At 35.8% G+C, this 17139-nt stretch overlaps 1 protein-coding gene across 4 annotated transcripts in view; it reads left to right on the top strand.

Moving 5' to 3' along the window:
* Nucleotides 1-17139, top strand: part of CERKL (ceramide kinase like) — a 139110-nt gene that overhangs the window by 34763 nt on the left and 87208 nt on the right. For 3 of the 4 annotated variants that reach the window (XM_059394283.1, XM_059394281.1, XM_059394282.1), the window contains exon 2: nucleotides 8860-9099. The exons of the other annotated variant lie outside the window; for it this stretch is intronic. In XM_059394283.1, the coding sequence (XP_059250266.1) occupies nucleotides 8860-9099 (240 nt within the window). The remainder of the gene's footprint in view (nucleotides 1-8859; nucleotides 9100-17139) is intronic. 4 annotated transcript variants of the gene reach the window in all.

Genomic DNA, 17139 nt, shown 5'->3' with positions numbered 1-17139 from the left:
CTCCCTCTCTGTGCTGCTTCCCCTGCTTGTGCTCTTTCTCTCTGTCAAATAAATAATTCTAAAAAAAAAAAAAAAAAAAAAAAAAGAAAAGAAAGAAAAAAGAGAAAGACAACTAGCATGTTTAGTAGTATGATAAAAATCATTTTGATCCTAGAGAATCCCCGAGACTCGACACTGAGAATTGCTGATGAGTGTTTTGGTTTAAGTATTGAAATGATTGACCTAATTTGCCAGTTTCTCCTGATGAATTATTTGTCTGTATAAAATAAAAGTACAGATCTACCTTTTTAGTAATGCTATAGTAGTAAAGAGATTTAGGGGAAAACTGTTTTTTACGAGCTTGCCAAGAAACTCAGAACATGAATAAGTTACATATGAAGGAAAATCTTTAGAACAGAAAATTGTCTGACTAGAAATTAAGCTAAATTTTCAATTTTATTCTTTTATAAAGTATCCATTTTATGTGGTGTTCATGATTGAATAAATAGACCAAGTACTTTAAAACTGCTAACATCACTTTGTATCCTAGGCATTAAATGTTATTTTGAATAAGGAATTATATGTCATGTGTATTTCAGATTTGTAAATCAAAGAGTAATATTAGATATTTTTGACTGACTAGTTCATTTTGGACTTCTTGAAAAAATACCTAACTATCTCCAGGTGCTTAAATTCTTTAAAGTATCTAAGCTGTTTACAGGTGATAAAAAGAACTAAGTAGAAAAAAACTATAGGTAGAAATTGAGTATTAATTTTTTATTTGGTGTGATAAAAATGTGACTTTTGGACATTGGATTGGCAGTTTATCTATTTCTTCCTGTAAATGATAAGTTTAAAATTTCCTGTATAATTTTTTTTTGTGCTATTTAGAGTGCTATTTCTTGTCACTTTTGATATGCATATGTATTTAGACACTTTCTCTGTTAACAAATGTTATGTCATGATTCTTGAAGGTAGTAATGCATTGTGAAGGTTTTGTAGTAAACTACAGGAGCAGCCCTATTTGTTTAAACCCTGGTTTAACCTGATTATTAACAATTAAATTGTGTTTTCTTCTTACAATTAAAGTGTATTCAAATTTATTGGTCCCCTGCTTCACAGATTTATCTCAGTATGTGGTGTATTCAAACAGAATTTTGTATTTTTAATTAGGGGATTAGATAAGTAATTCTGAAGAGCCAAAAAAAAATTGTTAGACATCACATTGCTTAACCATCTAATATAGCATAAGCGTGTGTATACACTATGTTGTGGGAGCCATCTATCAGGCAGGCCCGTTTTTTTAGGCAGTATTTTAAAGAGTGGACATGTGCAGAAACTGTGAGCACAATTAGCGCCAAGCAGATAAATCCAGCTCTAATCCTGTTTACGGTCTGCATCAGACAGATGTGCCAAGATTGATTTAGACAAGCCCTAGGCTTACAGTAGTATTTTTAAACGTGCCATTCACTGTTCTATTTTTGTTAAACCTTTGTTAAATATTCTTAAGTGTTGTTGGTTTTACTCTTCTTGTTAACCACTGTAACCTACTCTGAGCAGGTCCTGCCTTGCTCTCATGGTGACGGGGTAACCTGCTAGGAGAGGTTATCTTTATTCCCTGTAATTAAATTGACTTTTCTCCCCAAGAAAATACAACAATAGGAAGTGGGTGCTGAATTAAATAAATAGCATGATATCCAATAGACATATACTTAAATCCCTTGCAAGAACAGATGGTCCCCAGTATCTCTGTAAGTAATGTGAGAGGACAGTTAATGTTCTGAAACAACTAGCTATAACCAATATGATACTAATGAACCAATAGATTTCAAATAATAAACCACATGCCACAAAGAAAAATTATATGTCATCTGTAAGGATTACATTTTCATAACCTGAAAAAAAGTATACAGAGGATTTCCATATTTTTATCTACTATTATCAGATATTATTTTATGGATGAAGTTTTATTCCACATTTTTCACCAATAAAGAGATCTCTTAACATTAAGGTAAAATTAAAGTTGCATTTAAAATACATGCCCCAAAGTTTTTTTGTTTTGTTTTGTTTTTGTTAACTCATCTTGTAACATGCTGTCTGCCTGTGTTCGGTTGTACATGGAAATGTGGCTTTTGCATCCAGAAAAAATTTGCTTTTATTTGTGGTGGAAATTGGTTGTATTATAACAGAGGTAGGTGGCATGGGGATTCAAGCAGTTCTTCTCTGGATGAAAATTTAAGCAGAGATACAGGACCACATTTTTTGTTTAGCATTTATAAATTTATAAGTAGTTTATATATAAAAAGCAGTATTTTTCTGGTTGATAGGGAGAATAAAATGAGTCAGAATCTTGGTAAGGTATTACTACAAAAGGGTATAGAGAAGTGGTCAGTTTTATAGACCTATAGCAATAGTCTTCTCTCTCTGAGGGGTCCCCCGCTCCCCTTTAATCTTGTTTCTCATAAATGTTTGTGTATTCCAAGTGTGTCCCAAAGAGTAAGTGTTTTTGAGTGGGGATCAGGGAGACACAATAACCTTGGATTTTTCAGTTTATCCTATCAGATGATCTCCAGAACCTTCAGCCTTCCCTGGGGAGTTAGCCTCAGGGCTTTCCACCTAGAAACCTGAGGAACCTTTGGCCTTCGCTCTCTTTCAAGTCTGGGAAGCCAGTGTTGTGCTGCCCCACAGAGCCAGCTGGTCCACTGCTGCTCCTATCTTAAGAACTTCAAAAACAAAGACCTAGAAAAGCACCACCTAATCTAGTATCTGATTAGTCTGATTAAACAATAGTTAGGCAGTTCCAAGCCTTTAAATAGTTTAAATTCAAGTTCACAGAATTCTAACAAGTTTTATTCCCAAAGACCATATTCAGAATGAAAACACAGTTTTCTGTAAAGCAGTAATACTAGACACATCTTCAAGTGTTAGGAAACAACTATATTCAGAATTAAATGAATCCCATTTTAGAAAATTGGGCAGATTTACTTATGTAAATGATCAGCATTGCAGAAATAACCAGAAATTCTACGTAGGAAACTGGTACCTGAGAGATTGGTATAGCTGCTGAGGAAAATAAGGATAAGGAACATTCATCTATTGTCAAGAAATTTGTTAGATGTCGTTGTTGTTTTAATTAATTAATTAATTAATTTGACAGAGGTCACAAGTAGAGAGGCGGGCAGAGGGAAAGGGGGAAGCAGGCTCCCCACTGAGCAGCCCACTGTGGGGCTTGATCCCAGGACCCTGAGATCATGACCCCAGCCAAAAGCAGAGGTCATTGAGTCACCCCGACGTCCTGGTAAATGTTTTATTCAAGGATCAATTGCCCTTCTTTTCCTTCCAAATTAAAGGGAAGCGTTTTCCCTGAACCTTTAGGTCTTTCTTTTAGTCTCTTCTCTTCACTTCAGCAAGTAAAAACCCTGAGTTTGAATCTGGACGAAAGCAGAGAAAGAGATGAGAAGCCTGAGTAAGGAGAGCAGGAACTAAGCATCAGTGTTACAGAAGTTCTCAGAACATTCACTCTGCCCTCCTGGCCGCTGCAGTCCCACTTCCTGTTTCTCTGACGGTCCCCTCAGTCTGATCACGTACTACTCTGTTAATGGATACATTCGTTGTCTTGCTGGTAGAGACATCATGATGGTTTGCCCAGTGTTTTAGGTTCGACTGGATTTAAAAAACAGATCTAGAGGGTCAGATGAGAACTTGTTTACTTGAAGAAGGCGTTTATGTCGGCCTATAGGGCCATATGTGGCATATAGCACATGCTCAGTAAATGTTAGCTACCCTTTTTAGGGAATGGAATTTTTAAAAAACAAGTAACATTAAGGAACTATTTAAAGATGAGCAAAGGAAATCATCTTCTTCAATTGATAACAGAAGTATTCTCATTGTAGAAAAATCAGAAATTCATATACGCAAACGAAATCACAATCTATTTCAAGTTTTCATATATTTTCATATATTACACATACATGATGTATTCAGTAAATAAATACAAAACAGTAATGGCAATGTGCTCTGCTATTTTAGATACTTTTCTAGTCTGATTTCTACATTTTAATGGATGAATAGCATTTTATTATATGAGTAGATTTTACAGAACCAAAATTCTGTTATTCATTTAGTTAGTTTCTAAGTTTCACTCAATTCTAGGGGAAGGATTCTTTTAGCTAAATTGTGCGTATTATTTATTCCCTTAGGTTAGTTTCCTGAAAGTAAATTGTTGGACCAAAAATAGGTGCATGTTAAGGCATTTTTCTTTTTCTACATTTTAAAAAATTATAAAAGTAATGCTGATTGTGGAGAGGGAAGTTATGAAGATTTACAGGAAAAAATTAATCTCCTACTCCCTCATATTTGTCTTTAATGGGACAAATTGTTGTGTGTTCTCTACTGGAGTTTGTTTTTCCTTCTTAATGAAAGTGAGATTAAATTCCTCTGACTACTACTTTGCTTTTGCTCTCTTTCTTCATACCTCTTGCCGTGAATGTCTCTAGAGTTCTAACTTGCTCATTTATGAGCTGTACAAAACTATGATCCAACCATTCTCCTATTGAAGAACAGGAACATTGCTTTAAATATTTCTGCTATTATAAACACTGCTGCAATTAACATTTTGAAATCTTTTGATACATATTTCCAACTTGTTCTCCAGCAGTTACCATTTTTGCATGCCCGCCAGCTCTGGGATTGGTTGCTTTTACCAGCACCATTGTGAAGCAGGATTTTTGATCTTGTGCCAATCTAAAAGGCAAAAACTGGTATCTTGTTGTTTTAATTTGCATTTCTTTGATTACTAATTAGATTGAACTTTCTCATGTGTCTATTGGTCAATTTGCATTTCTTCTTTTGTGAAATGCCTGCTTGGGTCTTTTATATACTTTGCCACTGAAGTGTTTTGTTTCTTGATTAAATAGATTATTTAACTGTCGTATGTTGCAGATATTTCTGCCTGGTTGGCTTCTGCTTGTGACATCTATGTATGGTTCTTTAGGTCTCTATAGGCGATGGAATAATTTTTTTCTTTCTTTATTAAAGTATATTTAAGATACTGTTATATTAGTTTCAGGTCTGCATTGGATAATTTTTATGTTAAATATCTCAGTCTCTGTATGTTTGCCTTTACTGTCACTCTTAGGACTTTACTAATTTATGGTTATATAAAGTTTTTTCTAATCTAGAAAAACTGGTCCATATTATGACATAGGGTTCTATTTTTTTCCTTTTCAAAAAATTAACCCATTCTAAATAACCTTTTACTGAATATTTCCCACTGAGCTTAGATGCCACCATTATCACATTAGTGACTTTTTAAATGTACACAAGTTTCTTTGAACCATTCTTTTATCTATTCCTAGATGTTTTAATTATTACAGCTTTACAAAATATCAATATCTGATGAGGCATATACTCCCCCTATTACTGTACATTTAAAACATTTCTTCATTGATATAATACATTTATTCCAAGAAGATTTGCAAATCATTTGATTGGTTTCCTTGCCCCTTACATTAAAGAAAATACCATGGAGATTTTGACTGGAATGCCACTTATAGCATTATAAGTGGTTACTTAATAATGAGAATATGCATGGAAAAAAATGTAATCTCAAAACTTAATAGCTCTTCATTTATTCTGTTCTTTGTTTCTCAGTATGTTTGGAATAGCATTTGGAATAGCAAGTCCAGAATCATTTTGCTGAATTTATTCCTAGGTATAATATGTTAATTGGCAAGGGATCTATCTCTTTATTCCCGTTCTGCCCTCTTCCTGGGTATTGAAATATTTGTAACCAGCTTCCTTACTGGGTATTCTTATTAGATCTAGTGATTTTAAATGGATTCTTGTGGGTTTTGCAAACATATTGTGATATCATCTGTAAAAAGCTATGATTTTAGCCCCCCTTCTGCCCCTTTCACCACCAAATTTTATTTTGTTTTTCTTTCACATAGTATTGACCAGATGTCCAGAATAATTGGGAATAATAAGGGTGATAATAAGTATTCCTATACTGTTTCCAGAAATTCTTCTGGTATTTACTACTAAGTTTGATGTTGGTTGTTGGTTTAGAATCTTTAAATTTTCAATTTGCAAGAAGCTTTAAATTAGAATAGTCCTTGAATTGTTTATTGCCAAAGTAAAATACACACAGGGTAAATAATTCAAATTATAATATAGGTCTTCTAGTGAAAAGAGGATTTTATTTCATCCTTTCCATTTTTTTTGGTTTCCTTTCATCCTTCCTTGGAACACTTACTTATTGTATGTTATTCTAGATTAAAAAAAATTAAATTTGTGTAAGAGACAAGGTCATAATCAATATTATGAGATTAGCCTGGAAGGAGCACCTTTGACAAGCCTGCTTCCTTCATCCTTGAAGATAGTGGAAAGATGTAAGATCTCCTTGTCCCTCCCAGGTGTTGTAGAGACCCTGGCCACATGTCTCTGGCTGACAGTAGAAGTTACCAAACGCAGACTTGAAGCCTGAACTTTCTAAGGAAATGATAGGCCCAACAAATTGACTTAGGGTTCATCTGACCCCACCACCATAAATACTGAGAAAAGGGCTTGTTTCTTTTTCCATGCTTTGTGTGCTTTATGAACCATCGGATGTAATTTGCAGAATGGTTGGGAGAGACGCACTCAGAATACAGGGAAGCAACTTCCCAAAGCACCTGAAAGTCCTTGCTCCACTGGACAAGGCCAGTGGAGTCTGTGAAAGGATGAAGGAAGCTGAGAGAGGGCCTTGTGTGGCTACTGGGCGCTACTGTTGTCTCTGCAGCTGCTTCTCTTGACTTTTTTCCTCTGGATCATTTTTTTTCCTGCTTTCTTAAATGCACTGCGATTTTTTTTTTTTTTAAGATATATTTGAGAGCAGGTACAAGTGCAAGGGGGAGGGGGCAGAGGGAGAGAATCAGCAAGCAGACTCCCTACTGAGTGCAGAACCTGACGTGGGGCTCAGTCTCATGACCCATGAGATCATGACCTGAGCTCAAACAGCCAGATGCTGAACTGACTGAGCCATGCAGGCACCCCATGCGTGCAGTGGGATTTTTTTTTTTTTCTTACGATTTTTTTTTGTTTGAGAGAGAGAGAGAGAGTGCATGAGCTGGGGGTTGCGGGGTGAGGGGCAGAGGAGAGGGAGAAGCAGATTCCCACTGAGCACGGAGCTCCATGTGGGGCTGGATCCCAGGACCCTGAGATCATGACCTGAGCCAAAGGCAGAGGCTTTAATCCACTGAGCCACCCAGGTGCCCCTGCTTTTTTGATTGAGTGATCTTTGATCAAATGAAAGAGATTGTGAATTTTGCTGTGTAAAGTTGGTGGCTACTTTTATATGCCTATAATCATCTTGGTCTTTATTCTAGGATGTAGTTAAGTTACTCGGAAACAATTTAATCCTCTTGAGGTTTGCTTTTAAACTTTGTTAGGTGGAATCAGAGCAACATTTGGTTAGCTCACTAAGGAGGCCATACTCTCCCAAGTTCTCTCCTCAGTGGCTCATAAATTTCCATATTCTTCCGCTTAGGCAGATGGGAGTGCCTGTGTGATCTCTGAGCGTTGTTTTCTCTAATCCTTAGGGTAGTTCTCTCCCCGTGGCTTCCCACCTATGTCATATATACTCAGCTGAAGATTCAAGGAGGACCTCTGCAGAATTCACTTTACTGCAACTTTCTCCTCTCCAGTAACTGGCTTAGTGAACTTAGTCATTGTGGCTTTCCTGGTCTCTTCATTCCTGCTTCACCCATGAAGACAACCACACTCCACCAAGGGCTCTCTACTTACATGGAGGCCTGGTAACGGTCTCCAGGCAGTAGCCTGGGGCAGTCCTGTGGCTCCTGCGTTTGCCTTCTCTCAGGGACCACTGGCCTGGACTACTTCCATGTTTCGTGTATCCCGCACACTCTTTTAGTGTGCTAAAGGGTGTCTGGACACCCTTTTAGTGTCCAGAAAGTGATTCTGTGTTGGCCAGGTGGAAATTTTAGAAGTACTCTTTGAAAGTATAAAACACTTGTTCTTTGAGAGTCTGTTAAATGGTCTGTTAAAGTCTGTTAAATGGTCTTTTGCTACAAAACATGTTTTCTGACCTGTGGTTAAACATGGCCAGTAAAATTTCATGGCACTCTAAAATATAGTCTGACTGTGGTAATATTCAGGTGGGTCGATCTTTCTAGACTGGCAGGGATTCACAGTGTTTCATACAGGAATTTTACTCTGCTTCCTTTTTACATGTTTTACTTTACCTGGAATGTGTTTATCATTTTGCTTACACTTTGCCTTTTGTAATTCTTATAAATTCACTTCTGTTAGTGAATTCTCTTTTTCCCTTTATTTTTCCTGTCCTTATGAGGGCCAAGGAGTCTCTTGAATAATGCTAACTTTCGGGGCGCCTGAGTGGCTCAGTGGATTAAGCTGCTGCCTTCGGCTCGGGTCATGATCTCAGGGTCCTGGGATCGAGTCCCGCGTCGGGCTCTCTGCTCAGCGGGGAGCCCGCTTCCCTCTCTCTCTCTCTGCCTGCCTCTCCATCTACTTGTGATTTCTGTCAAATAAATAAATAAAATCTTTAAAAAAAAAAAATAATGCTAACTTTCTATTACTGAAATGTTGCCTTAAGTTCTTGAAATTTTCTGTTGAATATCTTCAAGTTTTGAATGGGCTGGGCCTTGTGTAACAGGGATTCAATGCCGTTTTCCCCTTTTTTTATTCTTGGGAAAATAGACTCAATTTTTCTTCTTTTCCCTCCCCAACTCACATAGGGATTGACATAAAACATGATCAGTAAAATTAGACATGATAAAGATTTTGTGGATTTTCACTTCTTGTTATTCATACATAGAAGATACGGACACAATGGTTTTGATTGGAATTTTTTTTTTCCAGGTGACTCGAAATATGATCAATGTAAAGAAGAATTTATTGAAGTCAAGGACATATTCTCTGTCAAACTGAAAAGACGTTATTCTGCTAAGCAGCAGGGAAATGGTACTTTACTAGGTATCACTCTCTTCATTTGCTTGAAAAAGGAACAAAATAAACTAAAAGATTCTACACTTGATCTTATTAATTTAAGTGAAGACCACTGTGATGTATGGTTTAAACAATTCAAGAAAATTTTGGCAGGTAAGTACTCCTCATGGGGAATTTTTAATGAGTTTAGTTTACTTGCTGTAGGTTATTAATCTGAACCTGATACTGTATTTGTGAGTACAGCAGTTCTTGATTATGTGAAGATAGTTTGTTTTTTTCCTAGGTAACTGAGTTTTTTATCATGAAAATTGAATTTTGTTATCTACTTTTTCTATATCAATTTTAATGATCATGTTTTTTTTCCCCCTTCATTCTGTTGATGTGGTGTATTACATTGATTTTGGTATGTTGAGCCATCCTTGCATTCCAGAAATAAATCCCACTTGGTCATAGTATATAATCCTTTTAATATGTCACTGAACTTGATTTGCTGATATTTTGTTGAGGGTTTTTATATCAATATTCATAAGTGATATTGGTGTGTAGTTTTGTTTCTGTTTTGTTTTTGTTTTGTTTTTGTTTTTTTCTTGTATCTTTTATCTGGGTTTTGGTGTCTGGGTAATGCTAGTCTTAGAGAATGAGTTGGGCAGTAACTCTCTTGAATGATCACTTCAATGAAGAAGCTTTAATAATCTGAAATAATAGTTCTTAAGTAATTTAGTTCAGTTGAATTGTTTTTGAAACTGTATTTTTCTATTCCTGTCTCTTGAACTTCTATTAGAATTATTTTCCTTCCACGTATGTACTGATGGCAAGTGCATATATGAATAATATGACTTGAGGATAACAGTTTGTCTTTATAAGGGTTGATTTTTCTAAAAGTTAAGCTCCAGAGGACAAAGAATATATGTACTAAAATATTATCTCATAATGAATTTAGTGTTTCTGAAATTTCTAAATGGCATTTGTATTTTATATGCTAAATAAAATGCATGAGTAGACATATGCAATTTAGATTTCTAGAACATATCTAGTAAAATATAATCAAATTGAGTTTCAAGATTGATTTTTTTTTTTTTCTCCTGCACTTGTAAATCTTTTTTCCTTTTCAGCCCATTTCTTTCTTTTTGCCATTTGGATCAGACAGAGTAGAGACAGCTGATGTAGTTGATGGTGCAGTTTGGTTTAAGGTGACACAGGGCAGAGAGAGGTGCCAGAGGTAGAGTAGCCACATGGTGATGTTAGAAAGTTGCAGGCCAGGCATCATTGATCAAGAAGACCAAGGACCCACATTGACCAAAGGCAACCAACTGACAAGGTTATGCCCATAAACAAGGAGCTGAAGTGACATATTAAAAATAAGAGACCCTGTTACTAAGGTGCCCGTGCTTCCTTGTTAGTGCCCCTGGGACTTTCAAGGAGAGCTGATCCTTTCAAGAAGGCAAGAAAATCACCTAGGTGACTCAGTAGGTTAAGCTGTTGCTTTCGGCTCAGGTCATGATCTCAGGGTCCTGGGATCGAGTCCCACATCGGGATCTCTACTCAGCAGGGAGCCTGCTTCCCCCTTTCTCTCTGCCTGCCTCTCTGCCTCCTTGTGATCTCTCTCTGTCAAATAAATAAAATATTAAAAGAAAAAAAAAGACAGGAAAATGACAGTGGGCATAGTAGAGTTCATGTCTCTGGAAACATGGTGAATATATATATATATTTAATTAAAAAAATATATATATATAACTAAAAGCATTCCACTTTAACAGTGGGTCTTTTACAGTGTTTTATTTTAAATTTATGTGAGAAGAAATTCTAAAAAGTTGAAGTTCTCTCTCTCTCTGCCTGCCTCTCTGCCTACTTGTGATTTCTCTCTGTCAAATAAATAAATAAAATCTTTAAAAAAAAAAAATAAAAAAAAAATAAAAAGTTGAAGTAAAATAAAAAAAAAATTAGTAAGTTCAGTTGAATTAAATTGCTTTGGGCAGGTACTCATGTTACTTGTGTTCTATAAAATAAGAAGGCCATTGGATTGGGAGAGGCAAAGCTCTTCCTTTCACTGAGGGCTTGAGAAAATTTTCTCCCATGGGGCTTGTGAAGGGCTGGCAGAGTGACTGCAGAGGCAACTTGCTTGCATCTGTCTCACCCATAAAATCAATAATAAGTAAGCAGAGGACATCATAACAAAGCTCAATTTAGTAAAAGCAATTTTATGGGCATATTGGGGCTTATCTAAAGAAAACAGACCACATGTACACAAAACAAAAAACACTGCCCAGATATTTTTCCAGCTTAATGAATGATGTTTTTGGTTTGGTCTAGGATCAAATCTAGAAAAATTACAGAGATGAATAAATTTATGTATCTTTTAGGATGCAATCTTCAGGGAGTGTTACTTTGTGTAACTTTGATAAGAGTTGGAAGAAAAAACTAAAAAAAAAAAAAAATAGAACAAAACCCAGTTGGATATGAGTTGGAGATTATAAAATATATGAGGTCATATTCTCTGGCAAATTTCCTGCAGAACAGTGATTTTGCTGATTCAGACAAATAGACTGACAGTTCAAATCACCCAATGTGAACAACTAAAACAGGGTTGAAACCATCTAATAGAATGAAGGAACTTAACCATGATGGTCTGGATGAATGACTTTGCCCCCAAGTAACCTTAGAAGTCTTATAGGAGTAGCCAATTCCTCCTCATCTCCATGCTCCTCAGAGACAGTCCTGTGTTGATTTCATGATATATGAATTATAACAATATGTAAACAATATGTAAACAAATGAATGTTTACAGCTCCAAATCTCTACCAAACTTTATATTATACCAACATTCCCTTTTAAGGTTGCAGTTTTAGAAAATTTTTCTTGTTATTATTATTTTTTACTTGCAAATCTATGTAAGGCACATGTTCATTAAAGTGCCTGTCAACTGAGAGGTCAGCATGATTGGTTCAAGCCTCACTCCAGAAGTGCATGTGTCTTTCTTGAGGGAATATGGTGATTATCTTCCAGCTCTGATTTGCAGAGTTGGGTCTATCTGTGGATTTTCCTCCTGTCTCATATTTCACTCTCCCTGTTCTATGCTATACTGTACTGTATCAGGACTGGCTGATGGTGATTGCTGATTTCCATTTTTTTAAAATCCCTACCCAAGGAATTTGTGTTTATACCAGACTTGAATGAATTTTGGGCAAGGGTAGATGAGGGCAATACATACAAATGTACATCATAAAAATATAGATGACTTATGTTTGATTATTAGACATTACTATTTTAAGTCCCTAAACCTTGCTTTTAACTGGTTCTGTGGCAAAACCAGATTTAAAAAATATATATTTTTGAATGGGTTCATTTTGAATGAATGTCTTTAATCAGGAACTGGAGTTTTCTTCCCGCCAGTCTTCTACATCTTCCCCAGACCCCCCTTTTTAATTCTGTGAAGATGAATGTGAAGAAAACATTAAAAGCCTCAGCTGGTTTTTCCTTTAGTCTAATTCATCTTACAATTAGAATTATAGTATATTTGGATACTAAGGATTATTTTCAAATATGCATACTTCTATTTTGAACTGGAGCAATGAATAAGATTTGATGAATTTTTGAGGAAAGAATTGGTCAACACTAGAAAGAGGAAAAAACCAACTCCCAAATACTTGAAGTTTTAAGACATAGATAAAAAGTGGCCAGATTAAAGTTTGTATTTATATTTGCATTTATAAGAAGGGAGTCTTAAAACACTTTCAATTTTTCTTTGAAAATAAGTCCTTTTACTATTCAGGTGTTTTTTTTTTAAACACCGTTGAACACAGTATCTTTTTAAATTTTTAGTAATAGAAAAGTCACCATAACTTTATTGGCTAACAGACAATATTAGGTTTATTCATCCAACACATGTTTTGTATCAGGCCCTGTGTTAATTTCTGAGAATACAGAAATGAATGAGATGTATGCCTGTGTGGAGCACTCTTGCTCTGGGAGACAGAGAAGAAAATATGTATTATAAATGTGTTAAGGGCCAGAAAGGAAATATAAACAGACCAATAGGGAGCATAAACATTGATCATTGATTCAGAAATTAAAAATCTTTAAAAAATGCCGTTGAATAAGGCTGGTATATAGTTGCTGATAAGCTTCATATATAGTTACTGTGGTGAAAGTAATTTAATAGTATTTTTTATACCTGTGATACAAAGATAAACATGCACAACCTTTAAATACAGCATATGGGTACACCGGACATGTTAATTTTTATTCAATTAGGGTGTGACCCAGTCTCTGCATATTTGGGTTTCCTAGAAACGGTGAATTGCAAGCTTCTCTGGACCCAGAGCAAACCTCTTCTTTAGAAACCATAACATATATTTTAAAGCATATTCATAATGCTTTAAAATGCTTTTCCCCCTTTCTTTTGTGGGGGGGGGGAGTGGGGGAGAGAGAAAAGGGACAGAGGAAATCTTAAGTTAATTAAGTTAATTAAGAGAACCCTAAATATGCTCCACGCCCAGCACAGAGTCTAATGCTGGGCAGGATCCCATGCTCCTGAGATTATGGCCTGAGCCAAAATCAAGAGCCAGCCACTTAACTGACTGAGCCACCCACGTGCCCCCATATTCAGAGGCTTTCTGACAGATACCCTACAGAAGAGAATAAAACAAAGTACCCCTCACGTGATGTTCAGGGCCACTCAGACCTGAACGAGATTACAGGAATGAACTGGTTGATCTCCAGTGGAGGACTTAGCAGAAGGTTGAAGACGTGAGGACAAAGATGAAAAAAAAATATTCTGAAGTCTCATGCCCAAGTAACTTGGAGAAGGTAATGTCCTGAAGAAACAACAATGAATTCAGAAGTCTGGTTGATTTGAAGGAAAGATGTTCTGTTCAAGACACATTTGGAATATATTACAGAATCCTCTTGGAGATGTTGAGTATGCTGGTGTTTTGAGAGGAAAACATGAGGAGGTAAAGTAGAGTTGATGTAATGGGCATGATGAAAGCTTGTAAGAAAGTAATAAGGAGTTAAAAAAAAAAAAAGGCAGAGGGTTAAATACAGAATCTTGGGTGATACTCATATATTAAAATAGAGAAAGGGTGCCTGGGTAGCTCAGTTGGTTAAGCATCTGACTCTTGAGTTTGGCTTAGGTCATGATCTCGGGGTCTTGAGATGAGCCTCTAGTTGGGCTCCAAGCTAGGTGTGGAGCCTGCTTAAGATTCTCATGCTCCCTCTGCCACCCCTCCTCCCCCCAACCCCCACTGGCTCATGCATGCTCTCTTTTTCTTAAAAAAGGGGGGGTGGTGGTGAGGAGGTAGTGAGCAGAGAAGAGAAAAGCCAGAACAACAACAAAACAAGTCATGGTCTAAAAAACAAAAACGAACCTATTCTAAAATAGGACCATTGAATTTTGTTGTTGTATTTGGGTTTTGTTAATTTACTTGTAAAATTTAATAGTTACCCAGACACAGTTAACAGAGGCATTTTTAGCACATATCTGGTTGACTGTTACTTCTGATACTACATTTTTCCATTTCATTTCTAAGTGCTAATTTCATGAAGTAGGCAAATATAAATAAGCCATATTTAATTGAGTACATCTTGCTTTTGTAATGTAACAACCTGCTCTCTATTTCAACAGCTTCTCTCAGTTTTCAGCTATGAAAAATAGAGAAAATGGAAAAATTACTTAATGCTTGTTTTTTATTCCTAAAAAGAATGATTTTCCCTTATTTCCCCCAAATGTCAAATCTGTTCCCTGTGGGATAATAATGTTGGTCTTCAGAGGATGCTCTCTTTGATAGCAAAAGCTAGGGCTTCCTAAAGCATTGATTTTGTTTAATATTTATGTTCTCTTCTGTAAGAAAATTATGGTGAAATATTTTTTTTTAAATCCAACCTATATCCATTATGCTATCATGAATCAGGCATAATTTTTCTTAGCAGGAGAACAGAATGATAGCAAATTTTACTTGGATGTACTGCCAAATGATGTACTTATAAGGAATAATAAACTAAAGATCAACATTATAATGATTATTTAAAAATAAGCAGTTATATATCAAATGTATGATAGCTTCAGACATTTCATGGCGTACTATTTGAATTGGCAATACTTGTCTTCTTAGGGACAAGTTATTTTCTGCAAAGACATTATGTCTGAAATATGGATAATTTCTCTTTTGAAGCACTAAAAAATAATTTAAGATTGTTTTATGACCAGTTGAGTAGAACATCAAAATTATGTCTTTCACTCTTGAATATGGTTTTACTATCAATATATATTAATATTATGTAGAAAACGATTAAATATGTATCAGATTATTTGCATGTAAATATCAAAATCCAGTCCCACTGGAAGTACTCTGTCCAACAAAAGTCATATGATGTCGGCTTCCTGTAGTGGTTTCAAACTGAGCTCTGGAGGGTCACCACCCCAATCCCCAGGACCTTCCTCCTGGGTGGGAGTCCACTGCACCTGTCACTCACTCTTGGGCAAGTGTAGCTCCTAATTTAGGTGTTTTATATAATTCAGATGGGACTGAATAAGTCTTTGTTTGAAGTAAAGCATTGGGAAGTCTCTGATTCAGTTATCCCTGGGGATGATAACCTCATAGTATTTCGAACCTGTCATGCATGTTCTTTTTTGCTGACTGCTGGGCACACAAAGACCTGATGTCTTTGAGCTACCAGAATGTACACTCACTATGGCAACCATAGACTTGGAACTCTCAGAGACTGCCCATGTAATTTTATTCTTTTTAGTACAAGTTACTTATTAAATATACACTTTAATGTATTTTTTTCTTTTTATAAGTTTATATATTGCTTACAACTCAATTTGCAGATAGGGAAAATATATTTTATCAAATCGAAGACTGAAATTGAGTTTAAAAAATTTACTTCAAAGTTTTAGAATTTTTTTTCTTTCTTGAACTTTTTGTTGCTTTCTAGCTGGACCTTCAGAGAAAAATACTGAAATTAAACTAGTTTCTACTAAATTAGTAATTATTAGTAGTACTACGTAGCTCTTCAAAGGATATTAACATATTAAAAATAATCTTTTTGAACCAATCTCCAATTCCATCAAATTTCTAACTGAAAATGTAAATGTATGGAAACATTGGACTCATGCAAAATTTGCTTAATAACGTACAGTAAAAAGTACTATTTATTTTGAACCAGTTTGACATTTTGAGTTATTGTTTCATTCCAGCAATTAGTAGTGTAAAAAAAAAAAATCACTGTGAACAAGAGTCCCCAGACATTACAAACTTGAACAGGAGACACCCCCCACCCCGCGCCAAGAATTCATATGCTAGAATAAGCAGAGAATATGAAATAAGTACATTAAAAATTATTTTAAAATTATTAGGGGTACTTGGGTGGCTCAGTCTGTTAAACATCTGAGTCTATATTTTTAAGATTTTATTTTTTTGACAGAGAGTGAGCACGGGCAGGGGAAGCAATAGGGGGAGAGGGAGAATCAGGGTCCCCCCGGAGCAGAGAGCCCAACGTGGGGCTTGATCCCAGGACTCCAGGTTGATGACCTGAGCTGAAGGCAGACACTTAACCAACTGAGCCAGCGAAATGCCCCAAGTGTCTGACTCTTGATTTTTGACTCAGGTTGTGATTTTTCAGGATTGTGAGATAGGTCCCCATGTTGGATCCATACCTCGTATGGAGCCTGCTTAAGATTCTCTCCCTGTGCCCCTCCCTACCTCTAAAACAAGAAAAAATTAAAAACATGAAAGAATACATGTTTTTATTCAATTCTATTCAATTGCAAGGCTGTCATAGAAAAGAATAGCATTTTTGCTATGGCATGTATTTATGAATCTCATTTTTTAAAAAAGTTCCTTCTTCTTAGGACTTTGCTATTCCTGATTCTGAGAATTCAGAGGTTCTGATTAAATTTGTCTCAGTAATTCAAGCTTCAGTGTTCTTATGGTCCTTGAGGTTTTAATGTGTTGTCAGGGCCAAAGACCACAGATGTCAAAGATCTGAACAGCAGTTTGGTTTAATGAACATATGTAAAACTCTGTACTCCACACTTACAAAGGTATCTTTCCAGGGATTAATTATAGTTATAGTCTTATTCTTGCTTTGTTAAATATTCTTAAAGGTTAGCCAATACCTATTCCTGAGTCATATAAGATTATCACTTCTTTTCCATAACTTTTACCTTGGGATTGGTTCACAAGAGCCTGA

Source organism: Mustela nigripes, chromosome 3, assembly GCF_022355385.1.
Source record: "Mustela nigripes isolate SB6536 chromosome 3, MUSNIG.SB6536, whole genome shotgun sequence".
In the NCBI taxonomy this organism is placed as follows: Eukaryota; Metazoa; Chordata; class Mammalia; order Carnivora; family Mustelidae; genus Mustela; species Mustela nigripes.
This window is presented reverse-complemented; position numbering and strand designations above follow the sequence as displayed.